This window comes from Acomys minous, assembly GCF_964271855.1.
Source record: "Acomys minous genome assembly, chromosome: 4".
NCBI classification, from domain to species: domain Eukaryota; kingdom Metazoa; phylum Chordata; class Mammalia; order Rodentia; family Muridae; genus Acomys; species Acomys minous.
The window spans coordinates 76,573,197-76,596,371 of NC_140486.1; the positions used below are offsets into that span (position 1 = coordinate 76,573,197).

At 37.0% G+C, this 23,175-nt stretch overlaps 1 protein-coding gene across 4 annotated transcripts in view; it reads left to right on the forward strand.

Annotated features, from left to right (window-relative positions):
• The window catches only part of GLS (glutaminase), a 70,713-nt gene that overhangs the window by 35,838 nt on the left and 11,700 nt on the right, over positions 1-23,175 (forward strand). The window contains exons 10-15 of one of the 4 annotated variants that reach the window (XM_084778892.1): positions 1,386-1,452; positions 1,967-2,017; positions 4,560-4,736; positions 6,863-6,994; positions 8,094-8,186; positions 9,167-11,846. In XM_084778892.1, the coding sequence (XP_084635018.1) occupies positions 1,386-1,452; positions 1,967-2,017; positions 4,560-4,736; positions 6,863-6,994; positions 8,094-8,186; positions 9,167-9,313 (667 nt within the window). In that variant the 3' untranslated portion in view covers positions 9,314-11,846. Of the gene's footprint in view, positions 1-1,385; positions 1,453-1,966; positions 2,018-4,559; positions 4,737-6,862; positions 6,995-8,093; positions 8,187-8,829; positions 9,047-9,107; positions 11,847-23,175 lie in introns of those variants that run through there. The other 3 variants (XM_084778894.1, XM_084778893.1, XM_084778891.1) reach the window with 3 other exon arrangements.

The following is a 23,175-nucleotide window of genomic DNA, read 5'->3' on the forward strand; positions in this document are numbered from 1 at the left end:
AGCATGATACCTTAGAAAAACTGTCTCAAAAGGAGGGCCAGGGAAAGAGCTCATTGGTAGACCGCTTGCCAGAAATTCCTGAGGCCTGCCTCCGCTCCATAGTGAAGGGAGAGAAAGCAGGCAGGCATGGAGCTGAAGAGCTTTTCCATATTATTTTCTGATCATAAGAATATTGAAAGTAATACTGCCATGCTTATTTCTGCCACTGTTCAGCAGAAGTACTGTTCTGCTTCTGGGCTCTGCCAGGTCGATCTCTCAGACGGACTGTGTAAGCTGTTTGGGATCTCTGTGTAGATTATGTTATCAGGTGCTGTAAGGCAAGACTTTACTGTGTCATTCTGTTTCCAGTGCAAGACTTGATCAGCTGTTTATATGTTTGCTCATAGAACTTCTACTTAATGCAGGCTTTCTTCGGTTCTCATGTCAGTGGTCTGCTATATCACTCACGTTCTTCCTTCCCTTTCCCCAACTGGTGTAGAGTTAACCTTTCAAAATACAGATGTGATAAGGAAACTTGTGTAAGTCTTCCAGCTTGTGTTTTGTGTGCATTTTTGACATTTAATACCCCTAAAAATTTGGTGCCCAGGGGTTGGAAGAATGAGATGGCTTGTGGCTATGGTCTGTGGCTGCTCCTCCAGAGGACCTAGCCTCAATTCCCAGCACCCACATAGTGGATAACAGTCATCTGCAACTCTAGCCACAAGGGACCTGATGACCTCTTTTGACCTCCGTGGAAACAAAGCACACAAGTGGCACAGACATATATGCAGGAAAAAACACATAAACATTAAATATATTAGACAGTTGCACCATAGTGGCACATGCCTTTAATAGTAGCACGGCAGAGGCAGGCAGCTCTCTGAGTTCTAGGCCAGCCTGGTCTACAAAGCAAATTCCAGGACAAGGACTACACAGTGAAACACTGTCTCAAAAAACCAAAACCACAAAAAATTTGTCCTGGAGGTTCTACTTTTAGTATTTTTAAATTGTTCTTGTTTCATGGGACTTAGCACTGTTAAACCAGTGAGTTCCAGCTTCTGTGTTGCTGTACGTGAGTTCCTGTCACTTTCCTCAGCTTACTGGACTTCTGTGATTCGACAAGACAGTTGACAAACCAGTTCAGATTATTTTAGTGATGGCATATTTTGGCATTTTAAAGTTAGCTTCTTTGTTCAGAATGTGTGAAGTTTAGAAAGGATCTGAGTGCCTTTCAGTCCTCTCAGAGTGAGTGAAAACCTACTACCCAAGGGAGTGTAACTGTTCCGTTGAGAGAACTAGGACAGACTCCAACAGTCCTGAGTCTTAAGTTACTGTCTTTATACTCCGCTTTGTAAACAATTCAAGAACAATCATAAAGTTAAATGGTTTTTCTCTTTTTCTTTTAGGTTTCAGTCTGAACGAGAAAGTGGAGATCGAAATTTTGCAATAGGATATTACTTAAAAGAAAAGAAGGTTTTAAAATTTTTGTTTCTATTCAAAGTTATTTTTGTTTAATAAAATGACATCTAAGAACTCAACAATAGCTTATGATTACTTAAAGTGAAGCGTTTTTAAGAAACACTTTTGAGTCTGTGTTAACAAGTTACTCGTGTTAATATTAAATTGACTATATATTTGATAGTATTCAAACATTTGACTATATTAATGCAAATTTTGGTTGAAGTTCCCTTTTTCTTAGTGCAGTATCTGACTAGCGTTGATAAAACTTTTTAAGATTCTACATGATTCAGTATGATTATAAGTTACAAATTACTTAGTCTTTGTCTCTTAAAATAGAATTTAGGAATTTATATACCATGATGTAACTTGAGATTCTTTTATGAACTCCATACTAGTCTGATGTCAGGGTTAGGGCAACATTTTATACACCTTAAGCTTATAATACTGATAAATTTTATTGTGTGCTATTTTGTTTGTTTGCCCAAGTTTCATTGCTTTTCTGCATTTTTGGATTTTTTTTTTCCAGTGTTTTCCAGAAGGCACAGACATGGTTGGGATACTAGATTTTTATTTCCAGGTAATTTTCACTCTTAATTGTTTGAATCCTTATAAATACATAGATGTATTACTTTTTACAAGCTAGATACGTTGAAAATCCTAACTCTAGGCCACGAGAATATAAATTTCCATTGACTTTCTAAAGATGCTGTGAAAAGCTACTTCAAGTCCATATGTCTTAAAATCCACACATCAGAATCGAGCAAGACAAACAGTGGAGAAACATTTAGATAAAGATGAACAGTTTCAGAAACTGTTTTCTCCTGTCTGGTTTTGTAGTTTTTATATTTTACCTACAGAAAACTTACTTGTTTGCAAAGGGCTTCTAGCAGTGTTTTGAGGTGTCATTCTTTTCTGCTGTCTCTCTGACTGTATGTTTTTTGTTTAATTGGTGATTGGCACTGAGAATTGTTCAGCACATGCCTTCAATGTCATGTAGTATGTATGTGCCTCTAAGCTAAGACACAACATCTTCACTGTCCTGTCAGAGAGCATCCCATACTCCCTGTGGTACGGACATCAGTGTAGAACAGCTTTTTTTTTTTTTTTAAATCTCTCTTTTTCCCACGTATTTTTATGTAATCAACTGTAATGTGAAAATGTGTAGACTATGTTTTTAAATTTCTAGTTTACTTTGAATTTTCCTTACTTATGAAGGTGCTTTGATTTTAATCTAATAATGTAAGTACAGGTCCCAGATTTCCATTTAGTTAGTGGGAAAGCTGTATTGGGAGTCCAGTCTATCCATATGAAATTAATTCAATAATGAGTTCTTTGGGTACTGAGCCTTATTTCACTTACCAGCAAGTACAACACTAAACCTAGCGTGCGATGTGTGCAATTCCTCTAAGCTGTCACTGGACATTAGTGTCCGTCTTACTCTAGCCATAAAGCACATTAATTTTGGCTATTACAGTTTAAACAGTGCTATTAATCTTTTGTGGGATTTTGATTCTTTAGTACAGGAATCAAGAGATAGCAATAGAGTTACTCTATCTTATGGAGAACTGAATTTAAGTGAGCAGCATCAGGCTATTGGGAAATCATTTTTAAATTTGCATTTGTCCAGCTAGGAGAATATAACTTTATGCCAAGCAAAGTTTGATTAATACTAAGTATGAATTAGAAAATGATTAAGAGAGTTTAAATTTTATTTTGTTTTTAAAAAGATGTCCCTACTTAGGCAATGATACTAGGAATTTAAATCTTCCATAATAAGCAAAATTCCGATTAATACTAAGTATAAATTAGGAAATGATTATGGGAATTTAAATTTTACTTCTGAAAGTATCTCCTCACTCAGGCAATGATAGTAGGAATTTAAATTTCCCCTTTCTCTTTTTTTGAGATGGGGTCTGGCTGGCCTGGAGCTCACTGTGTGTACCCCCAGGCTGGCTTCCAACTCAGATCTGCTCAGTGCTGTGGTTAGTGGTATGTACGACCATACCTTGCTAAACGATACAAAAATCCCTGCTCTGGGAGCCAATGTAACAGCTTATGTAGTTAGAGAAGCCAGCCTTATCCCCTTTCTGCCAGTTTTGGTTGCTGTTAATTAAAAATAAAATGTGGAGGAATATTATTTTAGGTTTATGAGTAAGTTTGGCTTTCTGAGGTAAATTGCTAATGCTTTTGATGGTATATTTCAATGCTGGGAATCAAACTTAGGGCTTTGATAATACAAAGGCAAGTGTGCTACCACTGAGTATACCCATGGTTTTTATTTTTGTTACCTTGATGACGTCTACATGCAAAAATTTCTTTCTAGCTATGCTTTCTGTTATGGTATATCTGCAGTCCTCAGTAAATAACAAATGAATATTAATGGATGTTTTAAAAGGTAGCATTGTATAAGTTCATGGAGCACCTAGGCTCGGGCTGTCTTAAATATTTCTTTCTGTTTTTCCCTTGTTGCTCTGTAAGTTGGAATGCTAAGTTTTTTTTAATGAGTGAAATGTCAAGAGTTTTATCATCATCATCATCATCATCATCATCATCATCATCATCGTCATATCCCTTCCCAACATGGTCATTTTTCGGGCTAACATGTAGTATGTATGTGCCTCTAAGCTAAGACACAACATCTTCACTGTCCTGTCAGACAGCATCCCATACTCCCTGTGGTACGGACGTCAGTGTAGCACAGCTTATGCTGTCTTATTGCTGGTGTGTGTTGCTTTGTCTTAAAAGGATTTAGGGTTTATTTCTTGCTGTTACATTAACAATAATGTCTGATAGGTAGAAAGAAAGCATTATTAAACAAGTTTAGATACTATATAGAGCAGTAACAAAGCTTAGTGCTTAGGCGGTGGCTTGGCTCTTACTAAATCAGACACCAAAATGTTATAAATTTGGTCATACCTGAATAAATCTTAAAGTAACTAGAACTTTAGTCAATTGAAATCTTAGAAATGTCAAGTTTAGAGTAAAAATCATACCTTTAGAGCAAATATTTCAGATTTATAGGAGATATCAGATAAAATAGATTGTCATAGAAGGCAGCTGAGATATGAAAAGGCCATGAGCCTAAATTTTCATCACTCAAGTTTTTTCCTTTGTTTTAGCTGTGTTCCATTGAAGTGACATGTGAATCCGCAAGTGTGATGGCTGCAACATTGGCTAATGGTGGTTTCTGCCCAATTACTGGGGAGAGAGTCCTGAGTCCTGAGGCAGTTCGAAACACACTGAGTCTGATGCACTCCTGCGGCATGTACGATTTCTCCGGGCAGTTCGCGTTCCATGTAAGTAATTGATGATTAATGTTCTCTTGCGAGGAACTAGTCTAGGCTGGTACTTTTCAAATACAGTTTGAACTTTGCTTCTAAAGCTATATTATTTTTGGACAGAGGCTTATTTCCAAGGTTAATTGGTTACAAATGAGTAAGGAGTAGAGATAAACAGTATGAGAGATGTCCTTTAAAAATGCAGTCACTTTTAGCGTATAAGATGTCAACACTTAGCCAGGCGTGGTAGTGCATGCCTTTAATCCCAGCACTCAGGGATTAAAGGTGGATCAGAGGCAGGTGGATCGCTGTGAGTTCTAGGCCAGCCTGGTCCACAAAGTGAGTCTAGGGCAGCCAAGGCTACACAGAGAAACCTGTCTCGGGGGGGGGGAGTCAGCACTTCTGTTCTGAAGTCATTTCATGGCTGAGGCGTGGCATTGTGCACATCATTACCTCAAGAAGTTCTTAAACTTAGAAAATGCACACACGAGGCCTGACTCTGCTTATGGCTGTGGATGTTTTAAAGGACTTGAGCGTATATAATAGTAAGTTTTGAAAGTGTTCTTTAAGATTTGTGCATTTGGCACTTGTGAAATATGTAGGCATTTCTTATTTGATCTTATTTTTTAAGTTAGATCATAGTACCCTTCCAAAAATTGTTTTTGTAATTTTTTCTTTTTTTTTTTTAAGAAAATTTCCTCCTTCCCCCTTTTTTCCGTGTGTGTGTGTGTGTGTGTGTGTGTGTGTGTGTGTGTGTGTGTCTGTGTGTGTGTGTGTGTGTGTGCATTTGTGCCTATGCATTGATTCCAAGGATTGAACTCAGACCATTATACTTACGCCCAGTTCTCAAATGCAGCACAATAGAGAAATGGATCTCATGTTTTTCATTATTCACCTTTGATATTTATGAGAAATGGCCAATCTTGTTTCATATGTGTGCATGCATGTTTCATTTATTTTATCTTGTTATACTCCAACATGTAACTAAATACATAGTGCAGCATTTTAGTACTATAAAAACTTAGCTATTGCATATAAAATAAAACTTGTTAGTTTTACATGTAACATTACCAACAAATTTAACATAAAAATATTTAATCATTGAGATTATTTGTGTAATTCTACATTTTGTTTGACTTGGAATGTAAATAAAGCTTTCTTATTTTTGTGTTTCATGATATCTCTTTACTTTGTGATTTTTACCTGAAAACAATGAGTCATCTATTCCTGTATATTTTCTCTGACTTCCCTCTGTGCCCGTTCTGTTTTCCCTTGTATTTCTTTCTTATAAATTGGTAGATCCAATCTGATGGTTTTGTTTAATTTTTGCAAGATTACTGTAGTGGCATATTTCTGTCAAGTACTTAATATTTGAATCTAGCAATCCACTAGTGACTGTTTCCCTGGTGATGCTAATTTTGTACTTTATCATAATTATACTATCATTGTACAATGATACCATTTTGCATAATATAAATTTACATTTTTTGGAAGCAGATTAATTTGCATTAACATTTATCTCTATTCCTTGTCTATTTCTCTGACACTATACTACAGAAAGTCTTGTGAAGATATAATTTCTCATTTCTTTTTTAGTTATGAATTATTTTTCAGAAAAGACTATTATATTTACAATCAGTATGCTTTTTTAAAAAAGGATAATTCGAAAAAACAGTTCTGTAAAATAAGAATATTCATAGCCCCACAGTTCAAGTTTAAATACTCTTCCTTACTGAATGTCTTGTAATATTTTATCTATATATCCTGTATTCCAAGATCTTTTGTAACTTGACCTCATTTACTGTATTATAAATATATTGATACATATCTATGCAATACTTTTAATATAGAAATTACCTTACTTGGGTATATACCATTGCTTAAAGTTTTTAACATTTATTTATTGAGAAGGACAACGGGCTGGGAACCTGTTTGTTTGTTTGTTTGTTTGGGAGGCAAAGGGTTATGTGGAAGTCTGAGGACAGCTCGAGGCCAGTTCTTTTCTTCTACACTGTTCTCAGGGATTGAGCTCAGGTTGTCACGGTTGGTCCTATATGTGTCATAATTGTTAAACGGTTCTCAGACATCACCTTTTTATTTACTAAAATATTTATATGAATGCCCTTTTATTAAATTATTTCCAGGTCGGTCTTCCTGCAAAATCTGGAGTTGCTGGGGGTATTCTCTTGGTTGTCCCCAATGTCATGGGCATGATGTGCTGGTCTCCTCCTCTTGACAAGATGGGCAACAGTGTGAAGGGAATTCACTTCTGTCATGTAAGCAAATGTTCTTAGTGAAAAGGGACAGGGGCATATAAGATAAGCTGTCCAAGTGATTCCCCTTTTTACCTATTCTGGGTAGGTGTTCTTTTTGTTCTATTTCGTTTTTATTAAATCTCGTTGGTGCTTTCCATACCTGTGGACTAGTTCATTAGGTGGTGTGGAGGTGGCCATGGTAAAGCTTCAGATTGCCTCTACAAACAGGTCCCGTTTAGTTACCCTTTCAGAAAATTCTGTTTACTTTATGCTTAAATTTACTTAAAGATGTTTATTTTATAAATATTAGTGTTTTGCCTGCGTGTACTGTATGATCACTGTGTCTTTGGAGTTACAGATGGTTGTGAGCTGTCAGGTGGGTGCTGTGAATCAAACCTGAGTTCTCTGGAGGAGCAACCAGTGCTCTCAACTGCTGAGAGTTTATTTCCCAGATTACAGTTTATTCTCAGTTTTCAAGAACTCAGCAATAGAGAATTAAAACTCAAATCTCTTTTTAATGATTGGTTATATTATAGCAATTTTTTCATATGCATAGTGGAGCATAATTCTTTTAACTACATTTAAAATTTTTCTAGGAGCAATATACTACAAATAAAAATGAAGACAAGTTTTTTAAATTATGTGCTTTTATTTTTAGTTTAGTGGTTTGTTACCAACTAATTGTTGCTAATGTTTCAGTATTTGCATTTATTACTTGCCAGAGCCCCTGCTTATTGTGTACAATTTGTGGGCTTCCAAATTTAATTATTTCACAAAATATGGAGAATGGCATTAATATTATGGATAAAATTATTTATATGATTGTACTTAAGGGATAAATATTAGGTATTTTTATAGTTACTTTACACAAGTTGTCTGCATATGACTTCTAAGCCCTGTGTTATAAGATATGACAGTTTAAGTGACTGGGCCTTAAGCTTCAGTCCCACCTTGATGTCCATTCTCTTCCTAACTTGCTGGCCTAATGCCCTGGCCTGCAAGTGTGGCTGCTCAAGGTAGCAGTGAAGCTGCTCACTATAAGCATGATTTGTTGAACTATGAATAAACATGGCCAGCAAGTAGCTGACTTCTAACATGTGTTCTGTGTGACTCTTTGCAGGATCTTGTTTCTCTGTGTAACTTCCATAACTATGATAATTTGAGACACTTTGCAAAAAAACTTGATCCTCGTCGAGAAGGAGGTGATCAAAGGGTAAGCCAGCCTTCCTAGATTCTTCTCAGTGTCCTCTAAGGCGAGGAAGTAACCTCCCTTACTTGTTTACATAAAATTTCAGCTTGTTAACAGTCTCCTGTCTTTGCCAATTTCAAATAAATAAATTGCTGACATTTTTTATTATCACTAGTACATAAATATTAAAATCATCTTGTTATATATAAACCAGAAATGGCTAGCTTAGCAGCAGTGCTGGCTTTCTGCTGCATAATTGTTTCATAATCGATTACATTAAAAAAATATTGGAAGATGTTATATAATATGAATCTAATTTTTTAAAGCCTTATTTGTATTCCTAACATTTGTCAGTTAATGTTAGGGATTGAGTTTAGCGCATTGTCTTCTTTGTGAGTGGATATGTAAGTGGAAAGGTACATGGAGCTAGAAAAGAAAAGGCCACTGAAGACAAAACGCTTTTTTTTCACAACATGTTTAATGAGATGATTTTGATGGTAATAATGAGAAAACTGTAGTCCGCCATGTTGAATACCCTTAAGGGCTTGTTTATTATCACTGTGTGGCCTCACTGTGCACATGCATGTCTCTTATTAGAGCTAGTACTAAGATCAGAACTTCAGTTTTTTCACTGGACCAAAGGACTTGCTGTTGAGAGTTTTAATTCCATTCCTTTGCATTCCACACGAAGAATTTTTACAGTAAAATTACCTGGTACTCTAGAAAAGCACTTACAAGTAGTAATTTTAATCTGTACTGAGTACATTTGTGTAAGTGCCAGCTTAAATTTGTGTTAGTTCCAGTCAGAGTAACCTTTGGTAAGATCTGATTGGTGGGAAATTTCCTACGGACCAACATTCATAACATGTAACAAGATGTCACATGGTGGTGGGCGAAGATGCTAATGGATCTTAATAACTTTCATTGAAAAATACCATTTTATAGCTTGGACCTTTCATCACTCAAGTGCACTAATAAATTGTGTATGTTGCTTGAACAACTAGCATTCCTTTGGACCATTGGACTATGAGAGTCTCCAGCAAGAACTTGCTTTAAAAGACACAGTGTGGAAAAAAGTGTCACCTGAGTCAAGTGAGGACACCTCTACAACTGTAGTGTATAGAATGGAGAGTCTGGGGGAGAGAAGCTAAAGAGATGGGTTCTAGCTGCAAAGTGCTTCAGCTTTAACCTTGGAAACACCGTTAGGCTTTTGGATTGTTTTGTTTTGTTTTGTTTTGTTTTCAAACGAAGTATTTATTCAAGTTTTTCATTGTTATCAACCTTGGGTACTGGAGCCATAAAACTTAAAACAAAAAAAAATTTTTTTTTTTGCTTTCAATCTTTGTATAAAAAGGATTTGATAATTTTTTAAAAGAACATTTACAAATAAAGCAGGTTTGCTTTACTTTTTAAAACAACGAGAAAGGAATTTCCTTAATTACTTTAAAATTTTCATTAGATAATCACATAACCACATTGTCCTTAGTTCTAAAACCTACATATTAAATTGAGAAGTACTGTTGGGTTTGTCTTTTCCTTTCCACTTTTATAACTGATAGGATATTGATGGTGACAGTAGAAAGTACTCCCATGCTAAATGCAAAACTGAAAAGGCAAAGTAACCCAAGTTATTTTATTTAAAAGAACAGTACATTATAAAATTAGCTTGCTGGCCATGGTGGCGCATGCCTTTAATCCCAGCACTCGAGAGGCAGAGGCAGGCAGATCTGTGTGAGTTCAAGGCCAGCCTGGTCTACAAAGTGAGTTCAGGACAGCCAAGGCTGTTACACAGAGGAACCCTGTCTTGAAAAACCAAAAGTAAAAAAAAATAAAAAAATAAAATTAGCTTTAGTTGACACATGTGCCAGTTATAGTGATAGATTGGCTCTGAATATTTAAAATGCAGTTACAGTTTATCAAATACTTTAGAACTCCTCTGTCCTGTGAGAATCTCAGTGTATTAGGAGTGTTTCACATCACTGAAACAGTCCAGCCAAAGAGTTGCAGATGTGTGAGAATAGCTTGTTGTGTTGTTAGAAAGTGTAATGGTTAGTCGCTCAGAAAGAGACAGTGAATATCTTCAAAATGGATTGTTTTCATATTCATGTAACTTTTTGTTGTATTTAAGTATGAATGGTAAATTTTGGCTTTTTTTTTTAGCTTGTAGTAACTTTATTATGTTTCATAAGTGCTAATGGATATTTCTTTTGTGATAAATTATGACATCTCATAAATTTTGTTCTTTTTGAACCTTTATTAGAGTACTTATGAAATGAATTTAGTCTGAAGTTATTAAGTGTGCAACTAAAATACTTGTTAAATCTGAATGCTTCTGTTTGTTTTAAAAATGCAATATTGAGAATCAAAATTTGTTTTTAAAAGAACCATAGGTTCCATTTAATCTGATTACAAACAATACATATTATTTTAAAAATCTATCTTGGCAAAGTAATATTAAAGTTCTGTAGGGCTTATTTACATTTTTTTCTTCCATGTTTTTCTCACGATTTCAAGTTTACTTTTTCAATTCACTTTAAAAGTTGTATATTTTGGGCAAGTGGTTGAGAATGAAACCCTTAGAGCTTTGAAGAATTACATCATATGTACAGTAGGGTAGATTCTGTAAAGGTAAATACAGTGCAGGAAAAATACTTCACTATAGATACTAGATAAGAAAGTCCAGGAAAATACTGATGATTTTGAGATTGGAACCTGATATTTAAGAAAGGAGGTTTCTTCCCAGAAATACAACCTAAAAGCTTTTGGGCTAATTTAAGTATTGAAATTTCTATTTAAATAATTACATGCTGAGTTTTTTAGAAAAGTCTCTTCTGTTCCTCTGGCATTCTGATGAACTTCCTAGCTGGAAGCTTCCAAAGTCATAACCACGCGGCCTCTGCTGTGGACACTGAGCGCTTCTTACATCCGGGGCCGTGCGTGATTCAGGCAATTGAACACCTTCATTGGGAAAAGGATTTTAGCTTGGTTTTTTTCCTCCCTCTATTCTCTACATGTATATTTTGCTGTTTCATTCAGAAGTTGGCTTTACTTTAGAAAATGACTGAATTTTCATATCATGTCATGTTTTGTGTAAATTTTAAATTTGCAGCACTTCCTATATATAATTCTGGTAGTGCTTGAATGCACACTTCAGTGAAGTAGGATTAAGTCAGCAGCTGTTTAAAGAATGCTGTTAAGAGCAAGCACTCAGAAACTTGTATAGGAAGGCATTAGTATAAGGAGAGCTAAGATACTGTGAGTGCATCTGTAGACTTTGGGGGAAAAAAAGGAAAGAAAAGCTTTGCCAGTTTGTGGATTTATCTTAATCCCTTCAGTATTCTCAATCTCTTTTCAAATAAAGGTCTTTGAGAAGTACCCAGTATTGTTGGGCTTAATTTTTCCTGCCATTATTGATTCTTGATATTCAAGCATTTACATGATAGCATATTTTTCTTTTCTTTTTTCCTCTTTTTCTTTTTTTCCATCATTAACATTTCATTTGAAATGCATATTCTTCTTAAAATATTTTGTTTTGGCATAAATGTTGTGCATTTTATCTTAGTGTTTGGATTAAAACATTTGTGTTGTTGAGCTTTCTTTATTTGCTTTGTATATTTAATAATGTACCTTTATTTTCCAGTATGCCTACTTTTTGTATTGTACAATAAATTTATTTTAAGCTGATTTTATTGTTTTTTTTTAATATATATGTAAAAACACTTGACATTTAAAATACAAAAAACAAAACAAAACCAACAAAACACTTGGGGTTTTAACTTAGAACGAAATTACCTTTTGTGGAGATACTTATTGCTCTGAGTATTTATTGCTTAGAAAGGAAACTAGAAATGCCAGAATGTCTTCATTGGAATTTTTGTTTTTAAGGAAGTGTAGTACAGAGGGGTTTTCCGTTTAGTTGTACTTGAACTATTTAAATAAAGACTTGATCCACTTGTCCCCAGTCATTTAAAAGGAAAGAAAGAAACAAAAAACCATCTTATTCTGTTTGTAGGTTGTTCTGCTTCTGAATGTAATTGATTTTATTTGTTGTTTAAATACTAGGAAAAAATTGCAAATTCAGTAGTCTTTGCTTAGAATAAAATTGTTCTCAATAGAGTAGAATTTACATGGAATGAGCTGACTGTAATACAGAAGTCTGCCTTTAGTAGTTTTTATATGTTTTCACAAGTTGGTTCAAATTATCATCCAAATGACATAGACTAAATACATTGTTGGTACACTTTTCTTTTTGGCTAGATATGCAGGTCATATTTTAGAGGGGTTCCCTAAATATATTTTAAATATTTTGATAAGGAAAAGTCCTCTTGTGTTAATTAGCATTAATAGGTAGTATTTTAAAAAATAACTTTCAGTACTAGTTAACAAGTTTCATTATGGTACATGTGTTATGTATAATAGTTTCATGTTTACTTCAACTAAAGATTTTTTTTTAACCCATTGGAAGCAGAGGGAAAGGAGAAAATGCTGCTTGGACAGTGTAGTAGTTCATAACGAACTGCTGACGTATGCTATGTGTGTGTGTGAGTGAGTTGGGGGGTGGTGTTCCTACTTAAATTTGCCATTTCTGAAAATGACTACCTGTTTCCCTGTAATCTATTAGATATGCTTTACTGAACCACTGTATTCTTGCTCCAGTGTTTTCCAGTAAGAACTAACATTTTTACTAGTCCCAAATTAACAAAGTGTATTACTGTTAAAGATTTGTGGTTTGTCTTGTTGCTCTTCCTGTTTACTACCAGTACTGCTAGCCAAGAGAGTACCAACTTCAAGCACTTCCAGCATTTATTATAAATGATTGTTCAATTTAAAAGAAATAATGCTACTGTCAGCCTAAACAGTTCACTCTATGGAATGGTTTTATTTTAGTTCACTACAAATTTTGGTTGTGAGAAGCTGCTTTATTACTCATTTTTAGGAGTCCTGATTTATCTTCTAAAAGGCCTTAAGTTGAAGAATGAAATTTTTTTAAAGGATTTATTATTAGTTTACTTACATGTGATTCTCCCCCTCCCTTAAGTTCTTTGCTGCCTTTTGTTAAGTCATCCATGTACATTGTGTAATGAAGCCAAAGCCACCTCAGGGTGCAGCGTAAGAGTTTACTACCATCCATCACAGCCCTACAGTCAACGGTTTAATTTAAGATTTATTCAGAGCAGACTTTACCTTACTCAGTCCACTTTCTAACTGCTAAATGCAGTTATGTATGAACATATATTCAAATATATTCGTGTTTCATTTAAAATTGCAGGACAGTATCAAAAATTATTTCTTATGCTTTCTAAAATTAGAAGAAACTGGATTGAATTATAAGAGGTTCTTTTTTTTCCTCTCCAGATTTCATAGTTTAATGTAGTAATACTGCAAAATGTCACACATGAGGAAATTTCAAAAACTACTACCTAATGTAAAATATAGCTGAGAATATTTGATGTTTCTTTAAATCCTTAGTTAATTGGAAAAATACTTTTTAAAACAAAGACTGACAAGTATCTTAAGTAATTGCGTTCCTGCAGATGCCAAACTTGACTGTCCAGGACAGTCAAGGCTGCACAAAGAAACCCTGTCTCTAAAGCAACAACAACAAAAGTGATCTTGATACAGAAGTTCATAGTAAGAGATTGTGGTGTGGCTTAGTGGTAGAGTGTGCATGAAACCCTGGGATGAATTCTAGGGTCTGCTGATTCTGGCAGTTAATCCCGTGAGCTTACTGAGCTGATTCTGTAGTGTTTCTGTTAAAATCCTGTCAGCCAGATCTCAGTGGCAAAGGGGAACTGTATAATGCTTTAAGTTGTCATTTCTCCTCACAGTCTTTGGGGCTAAAGAGATGGCGCTTAAGAACACTTGGTGCTCTTTCTTAGGATCTGGACCTGGGTCCCAGCACCCACTAGTAGCTCACAATCACCTTGACTCCAGATCCAGGGATCCAGGGTCCTCTTCTGAGCTCCAGGGGTTCCTGCGTGTACCTGGTACACTTAAACTGAACATACACAGAATATTTTTTTTTTGAAGTATTGATCTTACCTTGCTGAAATGCTTTCAATTCTAATACCACAGATGATTAAAATCACCTAGTCTGAAAGGGAAAAATCTTACCTGAAGTAGTATTTATTTTTATATTCCATTTCTGGTGATTGCAGTTTCCTTAGTAAAACCCTTCTCTGCTCCACAGTAATATGTGAGACTTTGAGTTATATAATTACAGCTGAAGAATTTTCTTTGTCCTTAAAAAAAAAAATCAATTGAGTCTTTGTCAGTCTTCGATGTCCTTTGCTGTATTCTGATCTTAGAATCACTAAGATGATTTTGAACATACTTAACCCGTCCTGGGATAAGCTCCCTCCTGACTTTGAAGCCGCATTCTCTCCCTGCTTGTCTGTGTAGTGGTGGCGGTCTAATGAGTAGTGAATATTTTGTTTGCACAGACTTTATAGAGAAGCGTAATTAGCAATAATAAGACCTAAGTTACTAAGCAGGTTGATTGTAGCGTCAACATTTATTAAAACTATTTAAAATTATATTCTTAAGTAATAGTGATGCAGTTAATAAAAGCCAGTCAGGTCAGAAGTGAAGGTTATAATTATATCCCAGTTCTAAAAATAAAAATATTACCCTGGAACCTTTGAAAGAAAAGTAAGTGTAAGAAGCATGACTCTAAAAATAAATGTTGTACCACACTAGCTTTAAAAATAAATTCCTTTGGAGTTAAATATAAATAACAAGATTCAAAAATGCGCAAAAAGGTTGGCAGGAGCAAACAGTTGATTTTCTTTGGGTCTTTGGCTTTCCCCTGGAACGCAAAATAACAAGCTGCTGCTCGTTTTTATTTGCATCTGTGAATGGCTACAGCAAAATTCCTGATTTGTTTGTTTCTAGTGAATATTATCTGACATACAGTTCTTCATTTTGTGGTTTGGGCATTTTAAATTTTTTCTGAGGAATAATGATATACACAGTGGTCATTTGTAATGCATTCATTTTCTAAAGATTTATTTCTAAGACTTAGTTACTATCCAGAAGGTATTGTTTTGGTAGACATATAGCACAGTGCTGAGCGTGCGCTCATCCTGGGAGCAGTCCCAGCACTGAAGAGGGAAAAAGCTTGTTTTGTTCTGAGTCTCTGCTGAAACTTGCCTAGTTCACGCTTCTCCCTCCCCGCAGATACTTGAATCACAGCTTCTAGAAAACGAGCTATACTTCCAAATCCTGCTTGCCTACACAGCAAAGTTAGAAAGCTGGAATATTAACATTAATATGCAAGTATAAATAATCATAATTGAACTATTCCATTGTAAAATTAAAGTCTCTTGTTAAACTTATTTAATTGTGGTTTATAACTGAGTCTTCAGTGTTTTTTATGTGCCCACTCAATCATTACTATGCCCTGTCATGTATATGGACAAAATACAATTTAAATCTTAAACAAGTGAGATTAATAATACATAAAACCATGGCATACATAATTAATTGACTTCTATGGGTAGACTGTTCTTTCTTCTTATCACTCAAATTAGACATCTTGACTGAAAAGCCCATCATATATTATTTTTAATTATTGTTTACTTTTAATCTTTTCATATCATAATTTGCTCCTGGCAAAATATGAGATGTTTCTAAATTTTTATCATGGTTACCCCTGAAGGGACTTTTATTTCTAAGTTACCATGTTGCTCATATGTTTCTTTCCACTTACATTCCTTTTTTTTTTTTAATTCAGCACAGTATAGTTTATTCTTTTTATTTTACATATTTTCAATATATTCATCCAGGGTTCACGTCTGTGTACATAATAAATAAATAAATAAATAAATAAATAAATAAATAAATAAATAATGAACTAAATATTGTTTAAGGTGACTATTGGAACTGAGCTGTAACTGTCCACTTAGTGCAGCTAACTTGTGTTTGGAGCCCCTGGGTAGAGAGCTGTTGCTCTGTTTGCTCACTGTATTTCTGTGATATTTGCCTTGCAGCATATTGTCATGGACATTGTAAGGCACAGGCTAAGTGTTGTAGTCTTCTCCAGAGATCTTTGCAGGTGCTAGGCAGTGGTTTCAGTGTTTGTGTGGGAGGTCCTTTGTGGTCTACCACAGGCATTCCTGTTTTCTTTTTAAAATCCATTTATGTTTCAATCTGCTCCACAACCGCTATTTTAATATTTTTGAAATATGGTGTTTACTAATTTGGTGACGAGTTGTCTTACCTGAGTCTGAGTAAAGCTGGCTTCATGAAGAGATAACATTTCTTTTATCTTTCATTTGTAGTTTTTGTTTGCTTGCTTTTAGTAATATTGGTGTATATATAAAGGTAAATACAAGAGCCTACTGATGTCACATTTTTCTGGAGCTGGAGTTCTAGGCAGTTGGGAGCTGTCTGGTGTGGGTGCTGAAAATGGAACTGGTGCTGCTATGCTAACTGAGCCCTCACTCCAGCTGTCAAACAGTCTTAAGTTGTCACCATTTAAAATGGGGAGAAATGTCTTGCCCATGTCTGCTTGCTGTGTCATACACCTCCTTTGCAGGAGCCTGAGATGTACAGACATGTGATCATTTTCCTGTGATTAGATTTCAAAAGGTTGGATGTGAACACATGTGGCCCAGGTTTGTTCAGGCAGTCTGTCTTGCTATCCTAAATAATTGAATTTTATGTACATTGTCCCTTTGTTTTTGATGTCAACAATTATAATCAACTTGAAGACATACACGAAATACCAGTAGAGGCTGTGTAATGTTAAAATTTGAATGCTTTGGCTTCTAGAATCACTGGAATAGCTAGCGTATATTTGCTTACTGTGGGGTTACCCTCCAGTGAAAAGCACATGTGATGTAAAAAAAAAAAAAAGAAAAAAGAAAAAAAAAGGCATGTTTTGAGAATTATTTTTACCCTCATGGAGACTGTGAATGAGGTACATGACACCATGAGGTGTCTTATCTTCTGTAGATTCTGGACAGACTATGCTCCTTTCCCTAGGCCCACCCAGCTTTAGGAGTGTAGCATCAGGAATGCAGCTCATTCCTGACCACAGACCATGCTTTGTCCTGTTGTGGTTTGTGTATCATCAATAGAATCAGAATATTCCATGAAAATTGAAAGGTTAACACTTTCAGAATGCCTTTGTAGACCAAGAATTTAAAGAAACTTCCATTTTAGTAAGTTATTTTTTGCTGTAACTTAATCATGTAAAAGTGCTTACAAGCCACACCACCAGTATTCTATGATTTTTTATCTGTGTTATGCACTTAGTCACAGGAAAAAGAAACTTCTCTACAGATCCTCTTACCTGAGTGTGGTAGGAGGCTGCGGAAAGTTTTCAGCATGACCAGACGTGACTGGAATGATGAGGTGTCGGTTCCAGAGCAGGTCGCCTGTGTCCAGCCTACCTCTTAAATCTTCCTTCAGCCATTGATGGTCATGTTTTCCATTGTTTAGAAATGTTGCAGTCACTACAGCGCAGGCTGACACCAAAAGTTGTTTAATTCAGAAAAAATTATTCTAGAAACCCCAACTTGTCTTCTCAGCCTAATGTAATTTATTTAAATTTTTTACCAGCGCCAATCTCTTAGGGCTCAAAGTGGTGTTTACATCTGTCCTAGTTGTTGTTATGAACTGAAACTTGACTGTGCACGTTGACTCAGCTTCTGCCCTGAGTCAAAGCTAGGCTGGCTGACAGGTGAGCACGCACTCTCCCTGGCCACCAAGATCCATTGCAGTTGTCCTCCTAGAATGGCGTGGTTCTCACTTGAATCATAAAATTAAGTGCACAGGATGGGGTGTGGAGCAAAATCGATAGCGGAATACACCGTCCTGGAGTGTGCAGCTAGGGGGATGCAGTGAGAGCTGTCCCTGGGTGTGCCTTGTCAAGGTCCCTATCAGCGTGCCCACTGTAGCTACTAAGTCAGCTTCTGGTGGTGACGTGGTCGTTACATAGTTCAGTCCTCTTAGGAAGATCTTTCTTGTTGGTGTGTGTAAGAAGTGTGGGCTCTGGGCTTACATTCCCGTGCTCTCAGCCACTGTTTTGCATAGCTTCCAGAAGGTTCTTAGGTCTTTCTCAGAAACAGGAATTTTGTTTTCTTTTGTGCTTTCTCCTCTTAATTTCTGGCAGTGAAAATACATGCATATACATACACACACACATAAACATACATAATCCATCTGTATTTTTCTCCTGCTGATGTCCAGAATTACATTCTCCTACATATAATGAAAATGTATAGCCTTTTTAAGGCTTTTTCTATCAACTAAAAGGGGAAAAGGTTATTATCATTTTACTGGTTCTTATTCAAATATCACTATTTAAGTCTGGTTATTTTAATTTGATGGAGTAATTTCAATCTATATAAATTAACTTTGGCATTATTCTTGTACATTACCCATTTGCTAATGCATCAAGCCAACACATCTTTTTTTATTTCAAAAACATTTTTTATGTATGTGTTTTGTTGCATGTGAGTCTGCACCACATGTATGCCTGCTGCTAGCAGAAGTCAAAAGAGGGCGTTTGGTCTCTTTGAACGATAGTCACAGACAGTTGTGAGCCACCCTGTTTGTGCTAGCAGTCTAACCCATGTCCTGTGCAAGAACAAGGCATGCTCTTAACTATTCTGAGCCATCTCTCCAGTCCCAATCTTTATTTTCTTACCTGTCTTATATACGATTGGTTGGGTATAGAAAACAAAAACATATCTTCATGTGTCTGGTTTATTTTACGTAATATGATCTACAATATCTGACCATCTTCTCATTTAAAAAAAAGTGTGGTCTTATGACAACAATACTCTGTGATATGTATATGCCACATTTCAATTTGCATTTATCAGTAGGGACCTAGGTAGGTTTCATATTTGTTATAAACAGTGCTGTGGTAAAGGATGTAAAACTTTACAGTGTACTCTGGATCTTTGACCACAGGTATTTCTCAGGATAGTTTGGGAAACACTTATGCAGTGTCTTACATGCTACCTTAAGGACTTATTTGTTACTCAAACTGTGATGTGAGTCTTAACAGCTTTTAAGAATGGTGGTCACTGCTGGGCGGTGGTGGCGCACACCTTTAATCCCAGCACTTGGGAGGCAGAGGCAGGCGGATCGCTTTGAGTTCGAGGCCAGCCTGGTCTACAAAGTGAGTGCAGGACAGCCAAGGCTACACACAGAGAACTCCTGTCTCAAAAAAAAAAAATGGTTGGCAGTTTTTAAATACTGGGAAATGTACTAGAGGGAAGATAAAAATTCAGATAGTGTGCTTGAGATATGTGTGCGCATAGGGTTAGCATCAAGTCCATTGCCATGTCTAGGATGAGCAATAGCACTAAAGCTCCTGCCTTCCTAACAACGCAGAAGCACATCTTGAGAGGGGGAGGAATTAGCTCAACGTGCACTCTTAAAAGAGCTAAGTCTGTAGGTAGCAGGAGTTGTTTATTCTAAACACATGAGTAAAAGCCATTCCGGAACTAGCACTCAGCAAGGTGAACTCATCCCAACAAGCTGGCCGCTCTCTGCCTAAGCTGCATTGGCCTCTGCTGAACAGCTGAGTGGGGAGAGAAAAAAAGCACCTTCAATAAATAAAAAGTTTCTCAGCACTGTTCACTCCAGTGAGAAAACTAAACAAGGAAATCCTTTTATTTGAGCACACTACTATCCCTAACAGACTGTTACGACAGCTGGTGCGAGTGAATACTGGTCTGGAATGAGCCGTGTTTGAACTATACGGATGTGTATGCTGAGATGCAGCTTTGTGAGCTGGAGAACATTTAGGTCAGGGCAGTGGGAGAGGTCTCAAGTTACTGCTCAAGGCGATAGTGACAAGTGAGAAGCAAAGCTTCTGACGGTGGCCTAAGAGACTAAGTAGGAGAGAGCTGAAGGGACCTTTGCTAGGAAAAAGTAGCCAGTGAGAAAAGATCCAAGGACTGTCAGAAGTCTAGAACAGTGTTTCTGCAGTTGGGAATACTGAACTCTATGGAGAACTGAGATGGAGGCTTTGTGCTCACATGCCTTCCCTCCCAACATGGTGTTAAGATTTAAAAGTGGTAAGAGTAAGCCAGTCGAGGTGGCGCACACCTTTAATCCCAACCCTTGAGGCAGAGGCACGTGTATCTCTGAGTTTGAGGCTAGCCTGATCTACAGGGTGAGTTCAGGACAGGCAGGCTACACAGAAACCCCGTCTGGAAAAAAAAGCCCAATAATAATAATGTGATAAGAATAGATACTATGAATATTTTTAAATTTTTTGCTGGGTAACTTACCCTGCCTCCTGTTTTTAAAGAATTGCTTTGAAATATAAAAGTCCCAGAACTTTTCACTGCTAATAAAAAAAAATATCTGTCAAGAATTAGGGCTTCCTGGAAAGAGCTGGGTGAGTGGGGAAGGCACCCCAATAGAACACCCGGCATTGGCAGATGGTTGGGTTTATAGTATGTTAGCTTTCTGCTGGAGAACACGGGGCAGGGTGATTGAGTTGAGAATAGGTCCTGAGCTTGTAAGTAAACTGCCAGGGTTCAGAATACAGGGAGGGTAGCATGGCCATTGTTACAGTGAAGAGGAAGAGCAGGAGACTTGGCAGTTTCCTTCATGCTGAGGCGGTAGCTGCGGCAGTCGACCATGCTCACTATTAGGGACTGCACCTTGGATTTGAATGGAAGCACATGGTAACTGCAGAAGATTGGGAAGTAGTTTTTTTGGTTTTTGTTTTTAAATCAGGCTTTGAAACCTACTTCAGATTCCACGCAGAAGCCATGTTTGATATGCTTTTAAATTGTCCACTAACCCCCTTTTAGAATGTGGTTGGCAGTGGCGCAGTGTATAGTCCGTCAGTGGACTGTGTACGTAACATAAGTCCTGGGCCATGCCTGACCTCCTTACTTTCCAAATAGAAACATTGTTAGAAGAATACAAGTTTTGCTAGGCAGGACATGGTTGTGCGGTTGTGTAATCCCAGCACTCAGAAGGCTGAGGCAGGAGAAACACATTGTAAATGCTAAAATAAGTAGTTGCTGAGTGATGGTAACGTCTTTTGCAGGACGTGTGTGTGCACACGTATCAGACCTAAACTTTACTTTTGAGGATAGTAGAGCATTCCTTCCTACAGAGGTTTTTTGTGTATGCTGGAAGAACTTGACATTGTAATACGAATACTGACCAGGTGAGAGTGGCTAGGAAAATGGCTTGCAAACTCACGAGTGAACCGCTGTCTCATCTGTGACTATGATCCATGAAGTACACATTGAACTTTTCGCAGACTTGTGACGCAGGTGTGGTTCACTAGAGCACGGGGAGCGTGACTGTGTTGAGAATAGATCTGTGGAGACTAGGATCTCCCCCTAATATTGAGGCAGCTGTGTGTTGTGACTTCGGTGAGCAGAAAACTCGATGGCCATGTGCCAGTGTAATGGGCATCGTCAGAGAGAAGGGGCTGTTCAGTTCTGAACTAAAACCATAACTTGCCTGAGCACAACATTACTGTTTCTCAGAATAAATAGAGCCTCATTCCTTTTTAAGGACCATGTATGATGTATGTATGTATATTAGTTTACCCAAGACAAGATCTTTGTAGCCATCCTTGGATTTCAATGGCCCTGATTGTATTTTCTCTGAAGTGACAAATATTTGGTAATCAATTTCTTCCGTTTTAACCATGCTCTTGAATTTTTTATTCTTTAGTGGTTTGATGGATTCATTTTTCTGGGTATAGTACAAACTGTAAGCAGACAGCACTTTGCTGTGGGATGTAAGCATCCCACAAGTGCGGTACCTTGTCCTCTGTAACACCCACATTGCCCAGCTTTATGAGGATTTACAGTGCTGTTTGTATGGAGAAGCCCCAGAGAGTGAATGAAAACTGTTGTCAGATCAGTGCAGATACTCTTCGGTCCACATAAAAAGTGCAGTTTTGCTCCTCAGAGCAGTAGGCTGCTTTCACTCTTGGAAACATCTGCTTTGCTGCTTTACCGCCTCCTTAGTAGAAGTGTGGTACCCCAAAGCACACAGAGTCATAAAAGGAGATGCTTGTGCCAGGCGGTCACTGGAATTAGCAGGGCGTGTGACCTGCTGAGATAAGCTGTTGGTTGCCACTGTTTATTACACTAACCCAAACTCAGACTCCACTTTTTAGAGATTTCCATGCAGAAAACAAAGGAACGTTCTTTAACACCTTTGCTGTAGCAGGTGGTTTTGGCTTTGCTATGTCAAACTAAACTTCTTCCCTTACTTTTACTTCATTAAAGAACTGATTGACACAGATAAAAATTAGGATCCCTGACTTCCTGTCACAGCGTGTTTTCATGTTGGCAGTGCAGTCTTCGCTAGGCGATCTCTTGGCCTGACAGAGGTCCTGCGGGCCATTTAACAACGCTGATATGCCTAGCTGTCAGTAGCAGTACTTAAAGCCTTTCATTCAGCCATGGAGAAGAGGTGCTTTTTTTAATGACATAATTTATTTATTTTGTCTGTTTAATGAGTATTCTTTTTTTTTTTTAAAGCAAGACTTCTTAGATGGCCCTGAGAAATTTTAATCAGTTTGTTTAACAGAGTTCATTTTTGAGCTAAATGAGTGGTAGAGTGCAGTTTGGAGCTGCCATTTTTAAAGTGAAAATTTTCTAGAGCAGAAATTCTGTCTTTTGAGAGTGAAGTTGACTATTTGATTTCTCTATTGAAAATACCATAGGAGAACTTCTGTTGTCTATAGCAGGGAAAATGGAAATGTGGCCATGAAACTGCTCCGTTATGTAAAGGATTGTCTCAAATCCCCTGATCTCACTGATCAGTTTGCGTTAGTTCTGTCTATTTATAGCACATGAATAGCTTTGTCCAAGCAAATCACAGGAAGCTTAGGGGCGGACGGCCTCTCGCTCAGCCCGCCTAACCGTACAGTGCTGTAAAGCTGTTCTCCATGTCCTTGCTGATTCAGTCACGCGGCTCAGAAGGGAAGGACAGATGTCTGCCCCCAATGCTGCGGCACTGGCTTATCAGTACTTTTGATGGCAAGACATCTGGTTTTCATATA